Below are 18,117 nucleotides of genomic sequence, written 5' to 3'. Positions count from 1 at the left end.
TCCCGAGTTTTCCCTCAGTTCACAGCTTCAGCCTGTGACAGGGACATCACTGTCTCACTCTGATAACATGGAGCAGCTTAATGTTTAGCCCAAGACCCATGCACATGCACACACACACACACACACACACACTAGAGAGCTAAGAGATTACAAAGGCACAGAGACCCATATGCCGACAAGCAATGGAGACGAGTAAACTCAATGTGAGGCGAATGCGAGGTAACGATCAAGGTGAGTTATAACTGCTAATAGCATTTTAAAATGTGTAATGACTGAAGAAGAAAAAACTTGAGGTGGTGCTACCTGCCACTGCATCTTTATTTCTTCTGCACTGAGTGAAGAAGCAAAGTGATGGAGTTCAATTCTGTACAGATGGTAAATTATTACTGATTGGATTGACTGGGGAAAATAATTGACCGTGAAAGTCGCCTAGCTGATATTTATAGCAAAGTGAAAACTTGTTGAAGTCAGTCTAAGCCTTTAATTTGCTAAGTAGGGCTATTAGCCTGTTAATCCACACGAGAGGCTGTCAGCTGTGCTGCATGGCCTGAGAATGAGCGAGTGAATTCATTTTGAACTTGTAATAATGTAAAGAACAAAATTCAACAAACTTTTCTTTCTCTTAAAATTTTATGATTTTTTTTTTATCTGGACAGGAAAATGCTGGCAAGAGAGATTAATGTTAAACACGCTGTTTAATATATTAATAGACTTAACAGCCTTCGACACCCGTTCAAGAAATTATGAAAACAGGATTTATTGCTCAGACTTTACAATTTCATGAAAGAGAGCGTTGAATAATGTAATTAAAAGGAAGGGAAATGTCTTTAAAACAGACTTTTATCCGTAAATAATCTGATTACTTTTCAGAGCAGGAAGCTATTTCCATCTATGGTTGAAGTAATTTATCGTTTCATTTTTTTCTGATTTTGATCATCTTACTTTACATCCATGAAAAACAAAAGAGTGAGAGACATAACCCATAATCCAGAGACATTATGAGAAAAAAACGTGGCACAGAATAGTTTGTTGAAATCAGTAAACTTCTTAAGTTTGGCTTTTAATAGTTGTATTAACATTTACAAATGTAAATCATCTCGATAAAATTTATAATACAAAAGCTTGAACCTTCCACAAAAAATGAGAAAATAGGAAGTGAAAACTAAACTATAGTCTTTGAACGTTGGTTAATTAAGGCTAGCTGTTACCCCCAGCTAACGTTAATATTTTGTAAATATTGTTTTCTGATGTTTACTTCGACATATTTTACATTTAATTTGTTTCACAACCTAAATATTAATTTTCAGTGATATTTCTGACCAGGCAGCATCTTCCTTTAAAACCTCATTTCAGTCCATGTAGCACATACGTGTGTGTGTGTGTGTGTGTGTGTGTGTGTGTGTGTGTGTGTGTGTGTGTGTACATATATATTCGTATTTGTATGTGTAAATGCAAGTATGTGTACGTGTACATAGTGGTTTGCTCTATATGTCTGAAATAAAGATACAATAACAATATATGTAATACTGTACATTCAACCTACAGGCTGACTGAACATTGTAGAACAGCTGGAGACGGGGGGGGGGAGTTAGTCTGACACAACCCAAAACTAACGTAAAGCAATTATTATAATTTTTATTTTTATTCTGTACAAATTATTTCAAATAAAAACACTTTATGGCCAATTGGCTGTCAAAGTCTTGTCTGTGCACAGTAAACATTAGAAGTGAACTGAATTTATTAGGCTGACAGGTAGACAGACAACTCTAAGAAAAGGGTGCCCCAGGCAAAGAAATAGTCTGACGGCTTTTTTAATATTTGAACTGTTGAACAAATGAAACAAATAGAAGTTCATACCTCTGACAGCACTAGTGCCGAATTCAATTAAATGTTTCTGTCAAATCACAACAACAGGCACCTCTAGTTACTTTGCATTATAACGTGAAACCCTGCAAAAACAGAGAGAAATCAGTTGAACAGTCTTACTGCTAAGCTGAGCTAAATATCTGGATGCCCTTAATATTTACAGCAAAGAAATGAGAGCACTCATCTAATTTATTCTCATCATTTATTAGCCCAGGCTTAATCTGTTTACTCTAAACTATTAAAAATCTTTGAAAAGTTATTTAGAAAACTACACATATTAAATAGTTTAAGAAAAGACGAAAACGCCTCGTCTGGGGATCCTCAGCCCTTCCCATGAAGGTGGCACGGATGCCCCTCCGGTGGTCCTCGTTGGGCTCTCGCACTCTGAGGCCTCTGGATGTCTGGAGCCTGGATCTCCTCCATGCCTGCTTCATGCCCTGGGGGACGGGGCTATGGCTCCCTACATCCTCTTGCAGACCATTACATGTGGAAACCATTTGAATACAAGCGCGCTGATCCACACAGGTGTGCACACGCGTGATCACTGTTCGTAGACTTAAATTACACCTTTCTTGGCTGCTACTTCAAAGCACATTATGCGCTGTCTGTCCTGTGTGCTGCACAACAAAATTGAATATTTAGTATTTACTGCTGTTTACACTTAGCTAGATTAATGCGATGGTGTTGTGTTTAGTATGTTGCTTTGGGTTTTTTTGCTTGTTTTCTATTCTTTCTCTCTCAACAGGTGATCCAGGAGATTTTTTTCCCTTTCTCACTGTCCCTCTCCCCTTCTGTTCTTCTTTTCTTTCCTCTTTCTTTCTCCCTTTCCTATCCCTCACTCATGTCTGTCCCGTCTGTAACAACTGAAAATAAGAAAAGAAAAAAAAAAAGAAAAGACGAAAACATCCAGTAATTTCTGTCTCTTTTTGACAGGGATTGTTGAAAATGACTCCCCAGCAGAACCACATGGCAGCAGCTCTGTTCGACCTGTTTCTGCTCTTGTTCGTCTCTACGTGTATGCGCTGCATGGCTGCCTCTGCGAGGTGGCCTTCACTGCTGTGTGGGACTGGTGCAGCACCCAGGACAGGAGGCTGGCAGGCCACAGCAGTCTGTGGGCGCTGCCCATGTATGCCACAGCAATCTATCTCATGGAGAGGCTGAGGGCCCTGATGCTCGCTCAGAATCACCCACTGACTGTGCGGCTCGTGCTCTACACTGTTTTCATCTACCTGTGGGAGTTCAGCTGGGGTGTGGGGCTTAGTTTGTTGGGAGCCTGTCCATGGGACTACTCAGGCCATAGGTACAACCTGAGAGGACTGATAACTCTGGACTATGCACTTCCCTGGGCTGTGGCTGCATATATAGCAGAACAGCATGTGATCAGGCACACTTTAAGAATAAGACTGCATAACTGAACCGCTGTTGTGACGATCTGGACTCATGTGCTTCCAAAACACTTGATTAATTAATTTCATATTAATTATATTAAAAGTAACTATTCTGTTGTTTTTAGCAGTATAATAAACCTGACTGGGAAAGTACATTAAAGGAGTAGTCTTGATTTTGGAAAATAAGATAACAAAAAGTCTCTACACAAAGCCACAGATATGAATTAGCCTGGACACTTGGAAAAATAAAATATTATGAAGAAACAGCAGGTGTAGTTTTATAGTAAAGTGAATAAAAACAGAAAGAATGATCAACAATGAGCTTTGAACTATTGAGAAAGTGAAGCCAGCTTTCTTAAATCCTTTGATCTTTTCCCAAAGGATTATTCACACTAAGCTAAAAGAATCCAATCGCTTAATACAGTCAACACTCACCTTTTTATATCTTTGCTTTAAGAAGCAGTTTTACTTTAAACGTTTAGCCTCATTGAAAGTAGAAGAAACTCCAGCAATCTATTCTCTCAATGCAACATAAATACTCTTCTCTTTGTAGCTTCAAGGCCAAATTCATGCACGTAAGCGTACAAGGAACTCTCCAATATTTCATCCTTTAAAAAGATTGTTTAAAACAGCTTGTACCGATTTGCAATGAGGAAGTTAGTGTATGTATTTTTTTTTTTTAAAAACCTGAACAATAACAGCACACGTGGTTCAGCACTTTTATGCACATTACACAAAGGCAAACATAGATTTACGCTCTGTCTATGCAAGACAAGACACAAGCCTATTTAAGTCTCCACAGATAACGTGTCCTGCAAAGTAGTAGATGGGAGCAAAAATTAAACAAACAGTGAGAATAAAAAACAGGAAATGTCCACAAATGTAGCTAAATGCTGAAAAGTAAGTGTCAGACCAGAAACCAGTTAGTCAAAAACACAAACACGTACCTTGCGTTGTGCGTTTAGCCCTGTACATTTGGCTGTGCTGTGATTGGTGCCTTCCTGGTAACATTTTTTGCTGGTGCATCTAAAGCAGTAAAACTCTGAATTCAAACAAGCTCAAATTTCAGCACTGGGGGTAAATAAAATAGTAGACAAAACCTAATAAGTGGGCTTTAAATTATCTTCATATATGACAATAACATCATTAAGCTTACGCACTGCCACCCCCAAAGTATCTGGAACAATTCAAATCTTTATTGAAAGGCTCTTTCAGACTGTCGACCGAAGGCTAATTACACTGCTGATTTATAAAGTGTCACCAGTTCTTAAATGTCAGCTTTGTAAGAGACTACATGACAAATGTAGGTGGTTGAAAAGCAGAAGACAAGTACTTAACCAATCAGAAATGTCCAGCGCAGCAAGCTCCACACCCATAGTTCCCATTACTTATTAATAAATATTGTCCCACCTAGCTGGAACGTTTTATTGCAGGGCAACGTTCCTGGATCTTAATTTATAGCTTACGCGTCCATGGGAAAAGTGTAGTGAAAACAATTCAGAAAATGTTCATTAAAAAAATATTTGTATTTGTTTTTTTAGTCTGGGTGCCATCGATAATTATGACTGGCATCTCACAGCCAAATATGCTTTGAACTCATTTACAGTCATTTGTGCATTACTGGGGGAAATCCCGTACTCCATTAAACAGTGGTGATTAAATAGGAACCTGGCAGTTGGCACCTAACAGCAGTGTCATCTGACAACAAGGCTGCGTTCCTGATACTCGTTGAAACTTGTGTTTTTAAGTCCTTTGAGCCACTGGGACTGAAGTTTATGAGTGACAGTCATCTTGCAAGGAAAGCACATAATGTTATTTCTGTAGATATTTATTTATTTTTCTCTCAGCACTCACATACAATTACATCTGATGGGAGAGTACAGCTTTCACGTTCTTTAATCACTTTTATTGCAGGGTTTACATCCTTTAGTCTTTATGTGTTAGTCCATGAAATGCTTCTCAGTGAGCAGGACAGCGGTTTCTAATACAGATGTGACTTAGAGTTCATGCTTGGATTGAGGAGTATTTAATGATTGAGGGTATCGATTAATACAGCTACAAGTAAGAAAAGTAAAAAGAAAAGTATCCATAAATAATTTTTACATGAAGATTTACTCACTTTTCAGAGCAAGAAGTTATATTCATTTATGGTTGTAATACTTTAAAATGTAATTAATTTTCTCATTTTAATCATCCTCTGCTATCCGGGGGGAAGGAAACAAAAGAAAAGAGAGTGAGACAACACAAAAATCAGAGACATTTTAAGAAATGAAGGTGGTTGAAATCTATAGGAAAACCTCACAGCAGCAATGAGGGTAACAGAAGGAAAAGGCTTTGCTAAGACTTTATTTTAGACCTAAAAACACTTGCTGTTGTGTCTTTCTTAATATCAAATTTTCCTTGTAAATTTCTCCATACTGTTTTGGTGACCAGGGAAATGGTATGACATAGAGGTTACTTATATTACAAATATATGTAAATTTTGGGGTGTGATGCTTAAATTAATTTGTTTTTACATCTATTTTTGTATAAAATAGGTTTTTCATGAACACAGCAATGTAATGCCTCACAGTACTAAATTGAGAAATCACATCATCATTATGTCTTCCTGCAATCTTCTACATGACGAGAGGAAAGAAAAATATGAAACATGGTTTTCTGTTTAGCCTGCAGTTGCGTTACAGTTGCACTGGACGTAGCGCAGTAGCATTTACCATCAGTTGTGCAGTTGTACTAAGATGTGCAGGGAATAGACAGGGCGGAGCAGTCTACAACGGAGGAGTGGAAATACCAACATTACTTTTATTTTCATTGCATAAAAACACAGGAGGGTGATGGTAAAGTACAAATTGTGTCCAGGACAGAAACAGCCACACTGTACTGCTAACACAACATCAGGTCTTTGCAGACATCTACACAAACAACGTGCCAGCACAGAGCCAGCGTGTAACAAAGTGAGTGATGAGTAGTCAAGCTTAGAGCGCTGTAGCATTCATTTTAGAATCACAGTGGCAACACTTTGAAGTCTATGTGGTGGTTTTCCACTTTGTTTTGTGTTCAAATGTAACCTTAAAAGAAAAACTGCTCTTTTTAAGAAAAGGATTTATCTTATTATCTGGGACTGTAGCCGAAGGTTCATACTGGTAACTGGTAATTATGTCACAGTGTATTTCAGGACATGCTACTGAGCAACATGAAAGAAATATAAAAACAAAAAGCAGCATAACAAATTACTTTTTACTGGGAAGTAATCAAATTCATTTCTTTTAAGTAATTGTAAAAGAAACACTAGATATGACCGTAATGTTATTAAACTGAATTAATTTGGTTACAAAAATCCAAACAAAGCATTGGGTTTGGCTCCGAAACTGTCAGCCTGCTGGTTGACGTGAACAGACAGCCTGCTAATGATTCAAATTCCTGTTAGCTCGCTGTATCAGTTCACCTCCATGCACCTCCACCTAAAAGGTTTTTGAAACAGCAGCAGGTTCTACATGTCAGTTTTGTAAGAAACTACGCAAAACATGTAGGTGGCTATGAAGCAGTTCGTTGGAAAAGTTCATCTGACAACAGTGTTATGTTCCCGATACCTGTTGAAACTTGTGTTTTTAAGTCATTAGAGCCACTAGAAATGCAGTTTATGAGTAACAGCCAACTTACAAGGAAAAGACAAATGCTCAGACATGAGGATGTTTTTATTTATGCATTTTACTCACATAAAATTACATGTAGTGATTGATGAATGCGAGAATATAGCATCATTTTGTAATTGTTTATTAATACTGTTTACCCTTACTAAATGGTCTATGCTACTTACTGTATTTGTTTTATACATAAAACACTTTCAGTTGTTCGAGCTCATTTAAAGAATTCGTGCTCCCCTCCCAGCATATGTTTCAATGCAGGTGTGATTTGACGGTTGATGCTTAAGGTCTCTTCCTCTCTGGGTTTTGGATCACAACCAAGGCGACAGTCCCCTCAGCTCTCTGCCACTGGTATCTACGACAGAGAAAGTCACTGCATGCAAAACCACACTGGAAACCCTGGAGAGTTCACTTTCAACACTTTTGATCCAATAATTTGTACACTCAGTGAAAGAGTTTGTGATTTACTGACAACTTGATATTGACTTACTGGCTCTGCTCGGGAATGAGCAAACTGTCTCCTGCAGGAAGACTGAACTCCTGCTCGTTCATAGTCACTGTGGAAGATCCCTCCTAAGAAAGAGATGTAGAAGAGGAAGGGAGATTTACATGTGCGTCCAGGGACAGACTGTTGGGACAGACTCTGCATACATACCAACTGCCAAACCCACACATCAGTTTGGGGTGTTGTCATCTCTGTGAGTCCAGGTCCGAACACCATCGCCTGTTGGGGAGGCAGTAAAAAGAGTCTTGTTTATCACTATCATTACCTACAACACGTCTAGTCTCCTGTTATTTCAACAATAATTATACCTTTGACTTGTACTTTTAGTATCAAAACATCCTTTCTGCCGGATAGACCGTACTATACAGTTGTGGTCAGAAGTTTACAGACACTCATCATGGGCATGTAACTTTGTCATAGTAATTTTGTTCCAGTAGTTTCCAGGTCAGGGTAGGCTTGTGCCTTTGTGGCCCCTGGATTGTCCCTGAAAGTCCGAGCCAATACCCTCTCATGTGAGGGAGACAATTTGTGTCTTCTTGTGGTGGCACACACATTAAACCTGTACTTACAAATATTTATTTAAGGTGTGATCTTGCAACCTACAGTTACTTAGTGCTTTCAAACAAATCTTGTTTATACTGGCAAATAGAAACAACCATTGCCAGCAGTCAACCACGATCTCTGACAAGAAGCTGGTCTTCAAGGACACTGCAGAACCTTCAGGATTGCTTATTAAAAGAAATAAGTGAACGTATGTTTATATTTGAGTGTGTTTGTACACGTTTGACCCTGCATGGATTTAAGAAACCAAAATTGTAACTATATATGAGTGCAGGCCTAAATGAAATGTTTTACTGAAAATGGCTGAAAAAAACCCTGATCAACCATCTCATATATGATCATTACCTGACACTAGGTTTCTTACCTCAGTCTCAAACTGAGCTCCGAACATGTCGATGGGCCTGCCATTCCCCAAAGACGGCCTCTGTTTTTCCAGCCAGTCTTTGAAGGAGAAGGGCGTCATCACGTTCATGGTGTTCAGCTGGAAAGGAGGTTCCCTGAAGACTTCATCTATCCATCCAATAATAAACATTGACACCAGCTCAAAGTTTACAGGGACTTACAATTTCTTCTGAACAACTCACTTGGATCAGGTTTTCCTGTTTTGCACTGCTTGGATGCCATGAACCTGAAAGTAAAATACAGTCAAGTCAACATACTTAAAAGAAAGAGCATGATCTGAGTATGACTTGTAAAGATGAAAAGATGCCTTACTCCTTGATTATTGGCACCAGCTGGGTTCCTAGATCCTGACAGTAGAACCATTTTTCAAATAGGATGTCAGTGGTGTTGTCTACATGGTACCTGAGAGCACAAATACATGCTAACATAAAAATCTGTTTACAGGACAAATGTGTTTCACTAAGATCTAAGACTCAATTCAATAACATTGTTATTTATCTATTGTAGGACCCTACAATAAAACTGAACAAAGTAGCTGCTGATGAAGATAGCCACTTAATTAAATCCAAGGCATCACTTAACATTTATCATTTATATATAAAAAATGTAGCCAGTGGTGTAAATACATATCATTAAAGGTTTATTTGTTCAAATAATTAATCATTAAGCAAAATGTGCTGGGTATAATCTGAAGTATACCAGTCCCATAAATTTTATTTGACCAGATTCAATAAAGTTAGACATTTTACATTGTACTTATTTTTGTTCTTGCTTGTACTTGAAAATTGATTAATTAATTAAAGTAGTTTAAGTCATACATTTTTATGAGTGTAGTTTTAAGTCTTACTTAATACAGCATGCTGTCTATTTAGTAAATGATGGTCCTGTATAGAGAAAAACAGACAGTAAGGAGAGTATTTGTAGAGCAGGGGTGTCCAAGTCCAGCCCTCCAGAGCTACTATCCTGCAGCTTTTAGATGCAACCCTACTCCAACACAGCTGAATCAAATGATTGGATTACCTCCTCAGCATGGCATCAAGGTTGGCAAAGGCCTGATAACAAGCCATTCATTTGATTCTGGTGTGTCGGAACAAGGATGCATCTAAAAGCTGCAGGACAGTAGCTCTGGAGTGGTAGTAGGACTGGAGTTGGACATCCCTGCTTTAGAGTATAGCCGGGTTGTGATTTATGGAGGGTCAGGAGTGCCAGAATGAATTAATTAGCAATACCATTAAATTATTAATTAAATGTTTACTAAATTAATTAAATTTGGAATTTATTAATTACATAAATAATTAATTTACTGCCTATTCATTTTATTCAAAACATGTAATAATTTATTTATTTATTTCCTATTCTAATTAATTAATGACATGTTTAATTAATGAAATTATATATTTAATAGGGGTGCAACGATACTCGTATCGATATTGAACCGTTCGATACAGTGCTTTCGGTTTGGTACGCATAAGTATCGAACAATACAACATTTTTAATTTATTTTATCAACTTTTCTTTTGACGATGCTGTCTGTGTTGAGCGCTCAGTCGATCTGCGCTCGACAGTGCGGAGTAGTCGAACACAGATTCACTGAGAGCAGCGCAAGCTAGCAGGCAGAAGTTAAGCTCACCTTGCAACATGGCAAATTGAACCTCCCCCACCCTCATTCAGATCTGGCGTTTGGAATTATTTTGGTTTTCATGTGACGTATGACCCTGAAGGTAAGCGCGTCATGGACTAAAGTAAAACAGTATGTTGGATGTGCCACGCAATGCTCAATTACATGGGTGGGAACTAGTGGTTAGCGCAGTTAGCTTGTTAACGTGTTGACGCCGTCCAGCCCCACGCACGGGGCGGTAGCTCGTTAACAGAGATTTGCCGTGTTGTGACGTTAACGTCATTTCAGATTAACGCTGACAGCACTAGTGGGAACAAAATGAATATGACTGCACATTTACTCCGACATCATCCTAGTGCAAAGACAAGTGGAAGCAGACAAAAACAACAAGCACGCATGCTACAAACTTTACCCGAGTCATTTAGACAGCCGTTAGCACAGGATTCTCCTTATGGGGACCTGATATGTTTAATATGCTGCTGAGAATATAGCCCAGAAGAAGCGGATAGTATAGCTTTTATTTTGGAAAGAGACATTTCTCTGTAATAAACTCTCTTTTCCAAAGATGAGTGATTTCTCGATCAGATACTTATTTTTTTCTTACTTTGTTGTTTCAGCAACATTAAATTTAAAAACTGTACTTTTGAGTTAAAATATATATTTATAATTTTAATAAATGACAAATTAAAAAAGCATGAACATTTTTTTTGTATCGAAAAAATATCGAACCGTGACACCAAAGTATCGAACCGAACCGTGTGTATTGTTGCACCCCTAATATTTAATTGTGTATTTATTTAATGATTTTGGCACTCCTGGCCCTCCAATTGACATGGGGACTGTTAAATCCCCAAAATGCTGCTGCTGTAATTTGATTATGTTGTCAGATTTGAATTTGATTTTATTTGTTGTAAAAATGTAAATTTGTTACATACTTACAAGGTAAACATTCAAGTTTACATCGAATCTGGTCAAATAAAATATATTTAACTGGTTTACAGTTTATACCACACGTTTCATTACTGATCTTTGAAAAACCTCTTTTTATGTCAGCTGAGTTTTAATTAAACTTATTGCCTCGTGTTTATGAGGGCAAAGAATCTTTTCTTTTTAAGTGTCCTGTCATGTTTATGACCATTCATCATTTTTCTGTTGTCAACAACTCTCTAAGAAAAAATGCAGAAAATCGAAACTGCCACAGCAGTGAACCTCAGGCAGTCGGTTTCAGTGAGCAGTCTTCTCCTTTCCATCACCAAGCCCACGGTGTTAGCCTGCCTCTGGGGGGAGTGAGGGATCCGAGCTGGCAGCAGAAACATCTAGAATTTGAGACAAAAAGTAGTGGAATGCACAGTGAAGCAGATTCACCTGAGATAAAGCTTATTGCACAAGCTTGCTGTGCTTCCTTATTTCTAATCAGCAGAGAGCGATGGGAACTGGAGCAGAAAAATAGTTTCCAGGAGGGTTTAGTGCAGTTGTCTATCTCAACCAGCATTTCACTATTATGTATAAAAAAAATTTATTCCTGTTTTGAAAGATGACCAAATAATTTCTATGTTCTCTGTTAAATAAGTATCTTACTACAAATTTAGAGCTAACACACTACATTGTGGGGGGCCTAAGAGACCTGGGCCCATCCCGACTGGCTGTGAGAAGAATTTTCTTAGGTCTTATCTTCAGTTACTAAATGTGGTTTTGTTTGTTTGTTTGTTTTTTTAGTAGACGGCTTTTATGACATTATCACTGACAAATTCTGACTATTCACTACAGCCTGTTTCACATTTACAATTACCTGTTAAATCTGAGCAGCACAGCGCGGTTCAGCACAATGTGAAGAAACGTTCCTCTACTTTATTTGGGCGCTGCTGTAGACGGCTCAGGTTGTGACATGGGTTACTGAACTTGTATGACTTCCTTATGTCTAAAAGATATTTACACCAGTCTCATCGGGAAAAACCCAATTGTTAACAAATTGGTTTTCGCAGGTTTTCTTCCTCCTTTTCACAGGAGGAGTATACTTCAGGGTCTGTCAGTGTAAAATGGGAGGAAGGGGCTACAGCATGCAAGTCAATGCATCAAATATATTTTCTTTTGAAAGTATAAAAAATGTGGAGAATAAATGGTTGTTCGAGCTGAAAGTTTCAGTAAAGTTCAGTGGCTCTGCAGCACTCACTCTTTCTCACTCATCTGATATTTAATTACAGTCTCTTTGTTTAAGTGAATAGACGGCCTGTCTCAGTCTTCACAATTAATAATGATGGATTGGGAATTGTTTTCTTAATCTTTTCACACATGTGTAGCAGAAGTATTAAAAATAATAATCTGTGCAATTAAAAGGCCCAGACCAATTTACTCTGGACCCACCCAGAGGTAGAATCCTGCAGCTGCTCTTGCATAAACAGCTTAATTAATGCTTTTTAAAAAAGTGTTCTTTATGTTTTATGCAATTGTACAGTTAAATTCCATCTGAATGAATGAATGTGTATTTGTGCACAGCAAAGTACGAAGCAGAAACATAAAAGTTTAGAGCTTACCTCTCCCTCTTTGATGTGTACATCCTTGTGTTTACCATTTTCAATCACCTTCAGACACATGTCCCCCTTCACCTGGTAGAATAACTACTTAAAACAGAGAGAGAAAGACAAACGAAGAATGGCAGTGGGTTAAATACATGTTATAAATATTTATTTGCAGGCATCAGCAGATACTTCAGTTGTGGAAAAACGGTTAGTCACAATTAACATAAAGACATCTCAGACCAACCAGTCAAGGCTCAGTCTGGATAATGTAGTACATCAATACTGAAAGAACCAAGAGGGAGCTATAACACAGAGGGTCCCAAATGCAAGGAATCAAATGTCAATATTATGTTTAGCTTCTTGATATTTCTTAAAGGGCAGTGAATCCTTTCAGCTACTTTAGTCAAAAGTATTTCCATTGGCAGAAATGTAGACACTCCGTGCTTCGTGTTAGGAACAAAAAGATCCTACACTGATTGATCAAAATCAAAATTATTAACCTAGAGAGGACATGCTGAAAATCACATAAAAAAACAATGCAGCAGGCTAGTCTAATTTACCAAAATCAAAATTTTATTGCAGCAAATCAATCAAATGGTCCTCAGTAGTTTGTATGGACTCCACCAGCATGTATGCATGCCTGGTAATGTCAGGCATGCTCCTATTGAGATGGCGGATGGTGTCCTAGAATGTCTGGACCGGGACATCGCTGAGCTCCTGGATAGTGTGAGGTGCAACCTGGTGGCATCAGATGGTCCCAGAGGTGAGCATGGAGGCCAGTAAGTGGTAATTCTTTCATTCTCAATGAACTGCCTGGAATGTCTCACCACATGAAGCTGGGTGGGTATTGTCGTGCACGAAGAGCAACTCAGACCTTCCGTGGCCCTGTCCAGCTCTCCTAGAAAAACTGCCTGTCTCTGTGCTGGGAGACACAGCAAACCTTATGGCAATGCCACATATTGCTCTGTCATCCTTGAGGAGTTCAACTGCCTCAAGAACTACCTCTGTAGTGTCCACATATCACCTTCCTTTAATTTTTTTGAGCAGCATATTTACCACCCTGCTCATCCATGAAAACTAAAAGGTCAGAGGTGGGTAGAGCAGCAGTAGGACCCTAATAGAACAGGCTTTAATGACAAAAAAATGACAGTTACTAAGTCAGATACAGCATGAAAGGAGTAGATGGAAGGGAGGTGGGTGGCAAAGTGGCTTGCAGATGTGTAGCAACTGACAAAGCAGCTTAAATAGAGCGCCACATATAGCCATATATGTGATGTGTGGATTGTATCACTCGAGCCTTCAGCTGATATGAGTGGGCATTTCTTGGAGCTGCAGCTGACCTTTACTTCATGGCCTGTTTGAACAAACACCATGTTTAGATTTACAAACAAAGAGCTCATACGTGACTCTGATTCAACTGATTGAGTGTGATGCAGTTGGTGTTCAGCAAGAAGCATGACAACAGTCTCCAGGATGTAGGCACACGTTTCTCTCTCAGTCACTGAACAAGAAATGTATGGATAATCAAATAATCAGCCTCAATTAAAATCAAAAGAAGAAAACCCATAGAAATAATAATAATAATAATAACATTCATGAGCCAAACCAGAAGCTTATCTTCCTGTGTTATGGCATAAATATTTATGACAGTCAGATTCCTCAGACTGGCTCAGGCATTTAGTGGGTTTGGTTTTTCTTTTTTCCCACAATCTGCCAAGCGCATCAAAACTTACTGGATGGCATTTCTAATCTAATCTTTCTTCCTTTCTATTTTTAAACACAAACTCTGTTACAAGAACTGTAGTTTCCATATAATTATGTTATATTAAGAGAGTCATAGTTACTCCCGCCGTTGACTGCACTTCATTGAATTTCTTCACTTTAACATTCAGAGCATTGGGCAGAAATCACATTGCGTCAACACCCACCGTGGGCCTTCGTGATGCTTTGTTTTAATTAATATGAACCAACTTAAATTAATTAAAGCCAACAACTTTGTTTTAAAGCTTAAAATTAAATGTGCAGAAACTTGCAGCTTTCACAAAAAATCATGAGTAACTGTCAAAAAAGACAGAAAAGATCTGTATTTTTAGACCATGTCAGAAATTACCACAACACTAAAAAGGGTATCCTGAGTCATGATTCAGTATCAGTGAATGTTTAAAGTTGTGAAAGTGGCTGTCAGCTGACACACTTTATACTTTGACACAGAAGCAAAAAAACCCAGTAGCAGCAGCTGGCCAAATAGCCTAACCAAGCACTGCAACACGTGGGTGGAACTGGCCCTAAAAGGACAAATGAAGCAACTTTGCGAAAAACTGTAAGAAGCTAACTAATGTTGTCTTTTGTATTAAATTGTAGGTTCTTCTGCTTCCATGGTCCATGTTTGTTGCTGGAATGAGGGAAAAAAAGAGACTAGTCCAACTCTCACCTCCTCCCCTTCCTCTATGTGATAATCCTTCCTGGTGTTAGGGCCTCCGACAAACATGACAAGCAGCTGGGAGAAGTGCCTGAGACAAAGAGGAATTAAAATCATGTCAGTGCATGCACTGCGTGTCCTCGCAGTTCAACTCACTGAATCCCAAGTGTTCAAACTGCCACATAAATTACACATTGCTCAATAATTACAAAACTCAATTCACATTTGCAAAGAATAAAGAGTGAGAGTGTAGCTAAGAGTAAATGTGTTACTTACATGAGTTTGTTGCACACTGGGGGCAGGAAAGCATTCTGATTTTCTGCAATCCAGTGTTCCACATTGACCTGAAGAGTACTGCTGTTCATTTTGATGTGATTTGTGCTGCAGAATGTAGCCTCTGGGACTCTCTGTCAGCTGTTATGACTGCTTTAAGCAAGAGGACACATAAAGTCCAAAATGCAGAAGTGGGAGTAAGCAAATCGGGGTGGAGCACAAGGGTTAAAGGTTGTTGTTTAATAAGTAACATAATGCTGTCCTGCAGACCAAATGGAATCCTTTGCAACGTGCACAACGCCACGATGGGAGCAGTTTTTACCCAGCCTACGCTGTACAAAGGGTATTTGAGGTCTAGTTGAGGTAAAAAATTATTCTCACTCAGTTTTCTGCTTCATTGGTGGTTGTATATTTTGGTTGGGTTTCAATCAACTTGTAATTAAAGTCCGTTCCTTTAATTTTCTATTTTTATTTAAGTGAAAGCACACAAGTTACACTTATTGTGCATTTTGTGTAATCTAAAACTGTTGGGTTAATCTGACTTTAAAACAAACACAAAAAACTTGCTTAAATCATGCTACCAATTCATGTAATAAAATTAAGTTCTCTGTTCTTTCAGTGGTGTTTTGTTTTTTTGTTTTTTTTTGGGGGGGGGTTGTGTATAACATGTAAAATATTTAGCATCTTCTTAAAATTCAATATAGCATAAAGGTTAAAAATCCAACCTGTATGCTCATTTCGAACCAGAAAACTGTCCTGGGGTCAGTCAGACCAATCAAACTTTTTATTTTATTTCTGGATGGATGGATGGATGGATGGATGGATGGATGGATGGATGGATGGATGGATGGATGGATGGATTTGTGGATGCTGCATCCTCCAGCCTGAAGAGGAGAGGGACCAGAGGCCATTCTGGCTCATTATCAGCACACACTTCAAAAGCTACAAAACACATGGGTGTACAAACATGGTGAACAAAAAACATTGATCTAGTCAAAGTCAAAGTCAAAGTCAACTTTATTTGTCGATTCTGCCACATGTACAGGACATACAGAGAATAGAAATTGCGTTACTCTCAATCCCTAGATAAATAGCAAATCTACTTGGATTTTCCAACACAACCATCTATGAAGTTTACAAAGAATGGTCCAAATAAGAGAAAGCAACACTTTTCTGGGGGAAAATGCCTTGTGTGTGCCAGAGGTCCAGGGAGAAAAACCAGGCTGCTTTGTGCTGGTAGAAAGGAAACAGTAACTGAATAATCATTACAACCAAGGCATGCGGAAGAGCTCTGAACCTGACCCCAACAGGTCGCAGCAGATGACATTCTAAAGGGTTTAATAACTTTTGAGAATCAACGATGAATGAAGATGAAAGTCTGTGTGAGATATTTGGTCATGGGCAAACAATACACTGACCAATAAAAAGAGTCAGGTTTAGTCAGCCAAGTTTACATAAAGCCACAAAAACATCCACCACAAAGAAAACTGAAGTGAAAATGGTAATTTAATCTGTTCAGTATCATATCTGCTGTACAAAGTGTGCTTAGAGTTAAGACATTTAATCAACTGGTAATCACTTAACCTTCAGTATGAAAACAAAACAATTAACTATACTATTGACAATGTTTTTGATGCAAGCTCTGTCGTGTTTTCAGTGTTTTCTTGCCAAGATATGTTGAGCAAGATTCATCACAAGAGCAGTTGCTTCTTCCTTATCGTATTATATTGTGTGACTAATATATTCTTTGCTGAAGAATTATGTGACCAGTGAGCAGCAAGTACATCAGAAATTTGAAGTTCAGTGGAATATGAACAAAGAAGTCCTTCAAGTGCTGTTCAGAGATATTTAGTAAGTAAAAACCTGCCTCCTAGTGGGCCCACTTGAAATGACAGTTTTACAAGTAGCTCACATTTTTTAAACATATGCAGCAAAAAAGTATATGCTGTAAGTTATCGAGAGCATAAACAGATTTTGCTGTTTAAACGAAATTTTAGGTAACTTATCAAACTGTATATAAATGAAGACGTGTAAGTGCACACAGCCATGTGGAATGTTTTAGACAGTTAAAGTGTATTTTGTCCCAAAAAAGAGCTTGGGAACATGGTTATACTACTTCTGTTAACCCCATTCAATAAAAAGCTGCGTCTACACTTAAGGCACATTTTTTTTATCCTTTCAAATCCATCGTGCTGGTGTGCAGAGGTGTACAAAGTTAAACTACCACTGTCCAAAAACATATTAAACTCGCTGTAGATGCTTTTAAAGGAATTTCCGCCAGTTTGTTCAAAGAGTGAAAGTCTGAGTTAACTCTATGCCATAAACAAAATAAGAAAAAAGAAAGAAAATACTTTTATCTATCTAGTTATTGTAACTAAAGCTATATTTTGTTGCATCTGTTATTTATTGTTTTTTTCTGTGAGACGGTCCCCCCCTCGTGGTCACAAAGGTAATAAAATATCATCCCAATACAACAGTTACGAAGTATTTATTTTGTAGACAGACTGTACATAAAGTCAGAACGCGTCTATCAATTACAATTCAATTAATATTTTTAATGTACTTTTAATTTTATGAAAACTGTTTAAGCGGGGTCATTCAATGAAGGGATAAAGACTTAATTGGTTCTCTTCCTGTGTGTTCCTTTTAACCCATCACAACCAACATTAGCTTGTGTACACTCAAATTAGTAACGTGACCTCTAATCAACGTATTATATATTTTTATACTTAGTCGTTTTGAAGCTTATTATTTATTTAAGTATTGATTATAGTTTATATGTTATTCCTGATACACTTTTTTAAAGAGAAAATTGGATGTTAGCGCTACCTGCATCCGCTCGTGTTTTGTTGGGCTCATCAGGTTCAAGCTAGGCCTCGGTGGTCACGTGATTTGTGGCCTCACTGAGGCGGTGCCTTCTGCTCA

At 38.1% G+C, this 18,117-nt stretch overlaps 2 protein-coding genes across 5 annotated transcripts; one reads left to right on the top strand and one right to left on the bottom strand.

The window, feature by feature from the left end:
* Window positions 1-52: 52 nt before the first annotated feature.
* On the top strand, window positions 53-3,407 carry LOC309719932 (transmembrane protein 229B-like). Its single transcript, XM_082556359.1, has 2 exons — window positions 53-231; window positions 2,800-3,407. Exons 1-2 carry the CDS (start codon window positions 183-185, stop codon window positions 3,279-3,281), a joined length of 531 nt encoding a protein of 176 aa, XP_082412485.1. The 5' UTR covers window positions 53-182; the 3' UTR covers window positions 3,282-3,407.
* A 3,524-nt stretch (window positions 3,408-6,931) lies between these two features.
* On the bottom strand, window positions 6,932-18,104 carry haao (3-hydroxyanthranilate 3,4-dioxygenase). 4 transcript variants are annotated; one of them, XM_082557220.1, is made up of 12 exons: window positions 18,022-18,072; window positions 15,918-16,076; window positions 15,196-15,345; window positions 14,932-15,010; window positions 12,516-12,599; window positions 11,194-11,300; window positions 8,679-8,768; window positions 8,549-8,592; window positions 8,329-8,474; window positions 7,554-7,622; window positions 7,389-7,471; window positions 6,932-7,253 (listed from the first exon to the last, which is right to left on the bottom strand). In XM_082557220.1, exons 3-12 carry the CDS (start codon window positions 15,282-15,284, stop codon window positions 7,181-7,183), a joined length of 864 nt encoding a protein of 287 aa, XP_082413346.1. In that variant the 5' UTR covers window positions 15,285-15,345; window positions 15,918-16,076; window positions 18,022-18,072; the 3' UTR covers window positions 6,932-7,180. The 4 variants fall into 4 exon arrangements, with proteins under 4 accessions (XP_082413346.1, XP_082413345.1, XP_082413348.1 ...); XM_082557219.1 differs by having other exon boundaries at window positions 15,196-15,342; XM_082557222.1 differs by lacking the exon at window positions 15,918-16,076 and having other exon boundaries at window positions 15,196-15,342; window positions 18,022-18,104.
* Between the last annotated feature and the right edge of the window lie 13 nt (window positions 18,105-18,117).

This window comes from Aulonocara stuartgranti (assembly GCF_965226115.1).
Source record: "Aulonocara stuartgranti genome assembly, chromosome: 13".
NCBI lineage: Eukaryota > Metazoa > Chordata > Actinopteri > Cichliformes > Cichlidae > Aulonocara > Aulonocara stuartgranti.
Note: the sequence above shows the minus strand (reverse complement) of the source record. Positions and strands in the feature narration are given on the sequence as shown.

What these genes read in the sequence shown, in the direction of transcription:
- LOC309719932 (XM_082556359.1), top strand. Translation starts at nt 183, where the DNA reads ATGGAGACGAGTAAACTCAATGTGAGGCGAATGCGAGGTAACGATCAA. An exon ending in AATGCGAGGTAACGATCAAG is followed by an intron (nt 232 to 2,799) that starts GTGAGTTATAAC and finishes TCTTTTTGACAG; the next exon opens with GGATTGTTGAAAATGACTCC.
- haao (XM_082557222.1), bottom strand. Translation starts at nt 15,284, where the DNA reads ATGAACAGCAGTACTCTTCAGGTCAATGTGGAACACTGGATTGCAGAA. An exon ending in ACTGAAACCGACTGCCTGAG is followed by an intron (nt 8,769 to 11,193) that starts GTTCACTGCTGT and finishes TTGTGCTCTCAG; the next exon opens with GTACCATGTAGACAACACCA. An exon ending in GAGCTCAGTTTGAGACTGAG is followed by an intron (nt 7,623 to 8,328) that starts GTAAGAAACCTA and finishes CCTCCCCAACAG; the next exon opens with GCGATGGTGTTCGGACCTGG.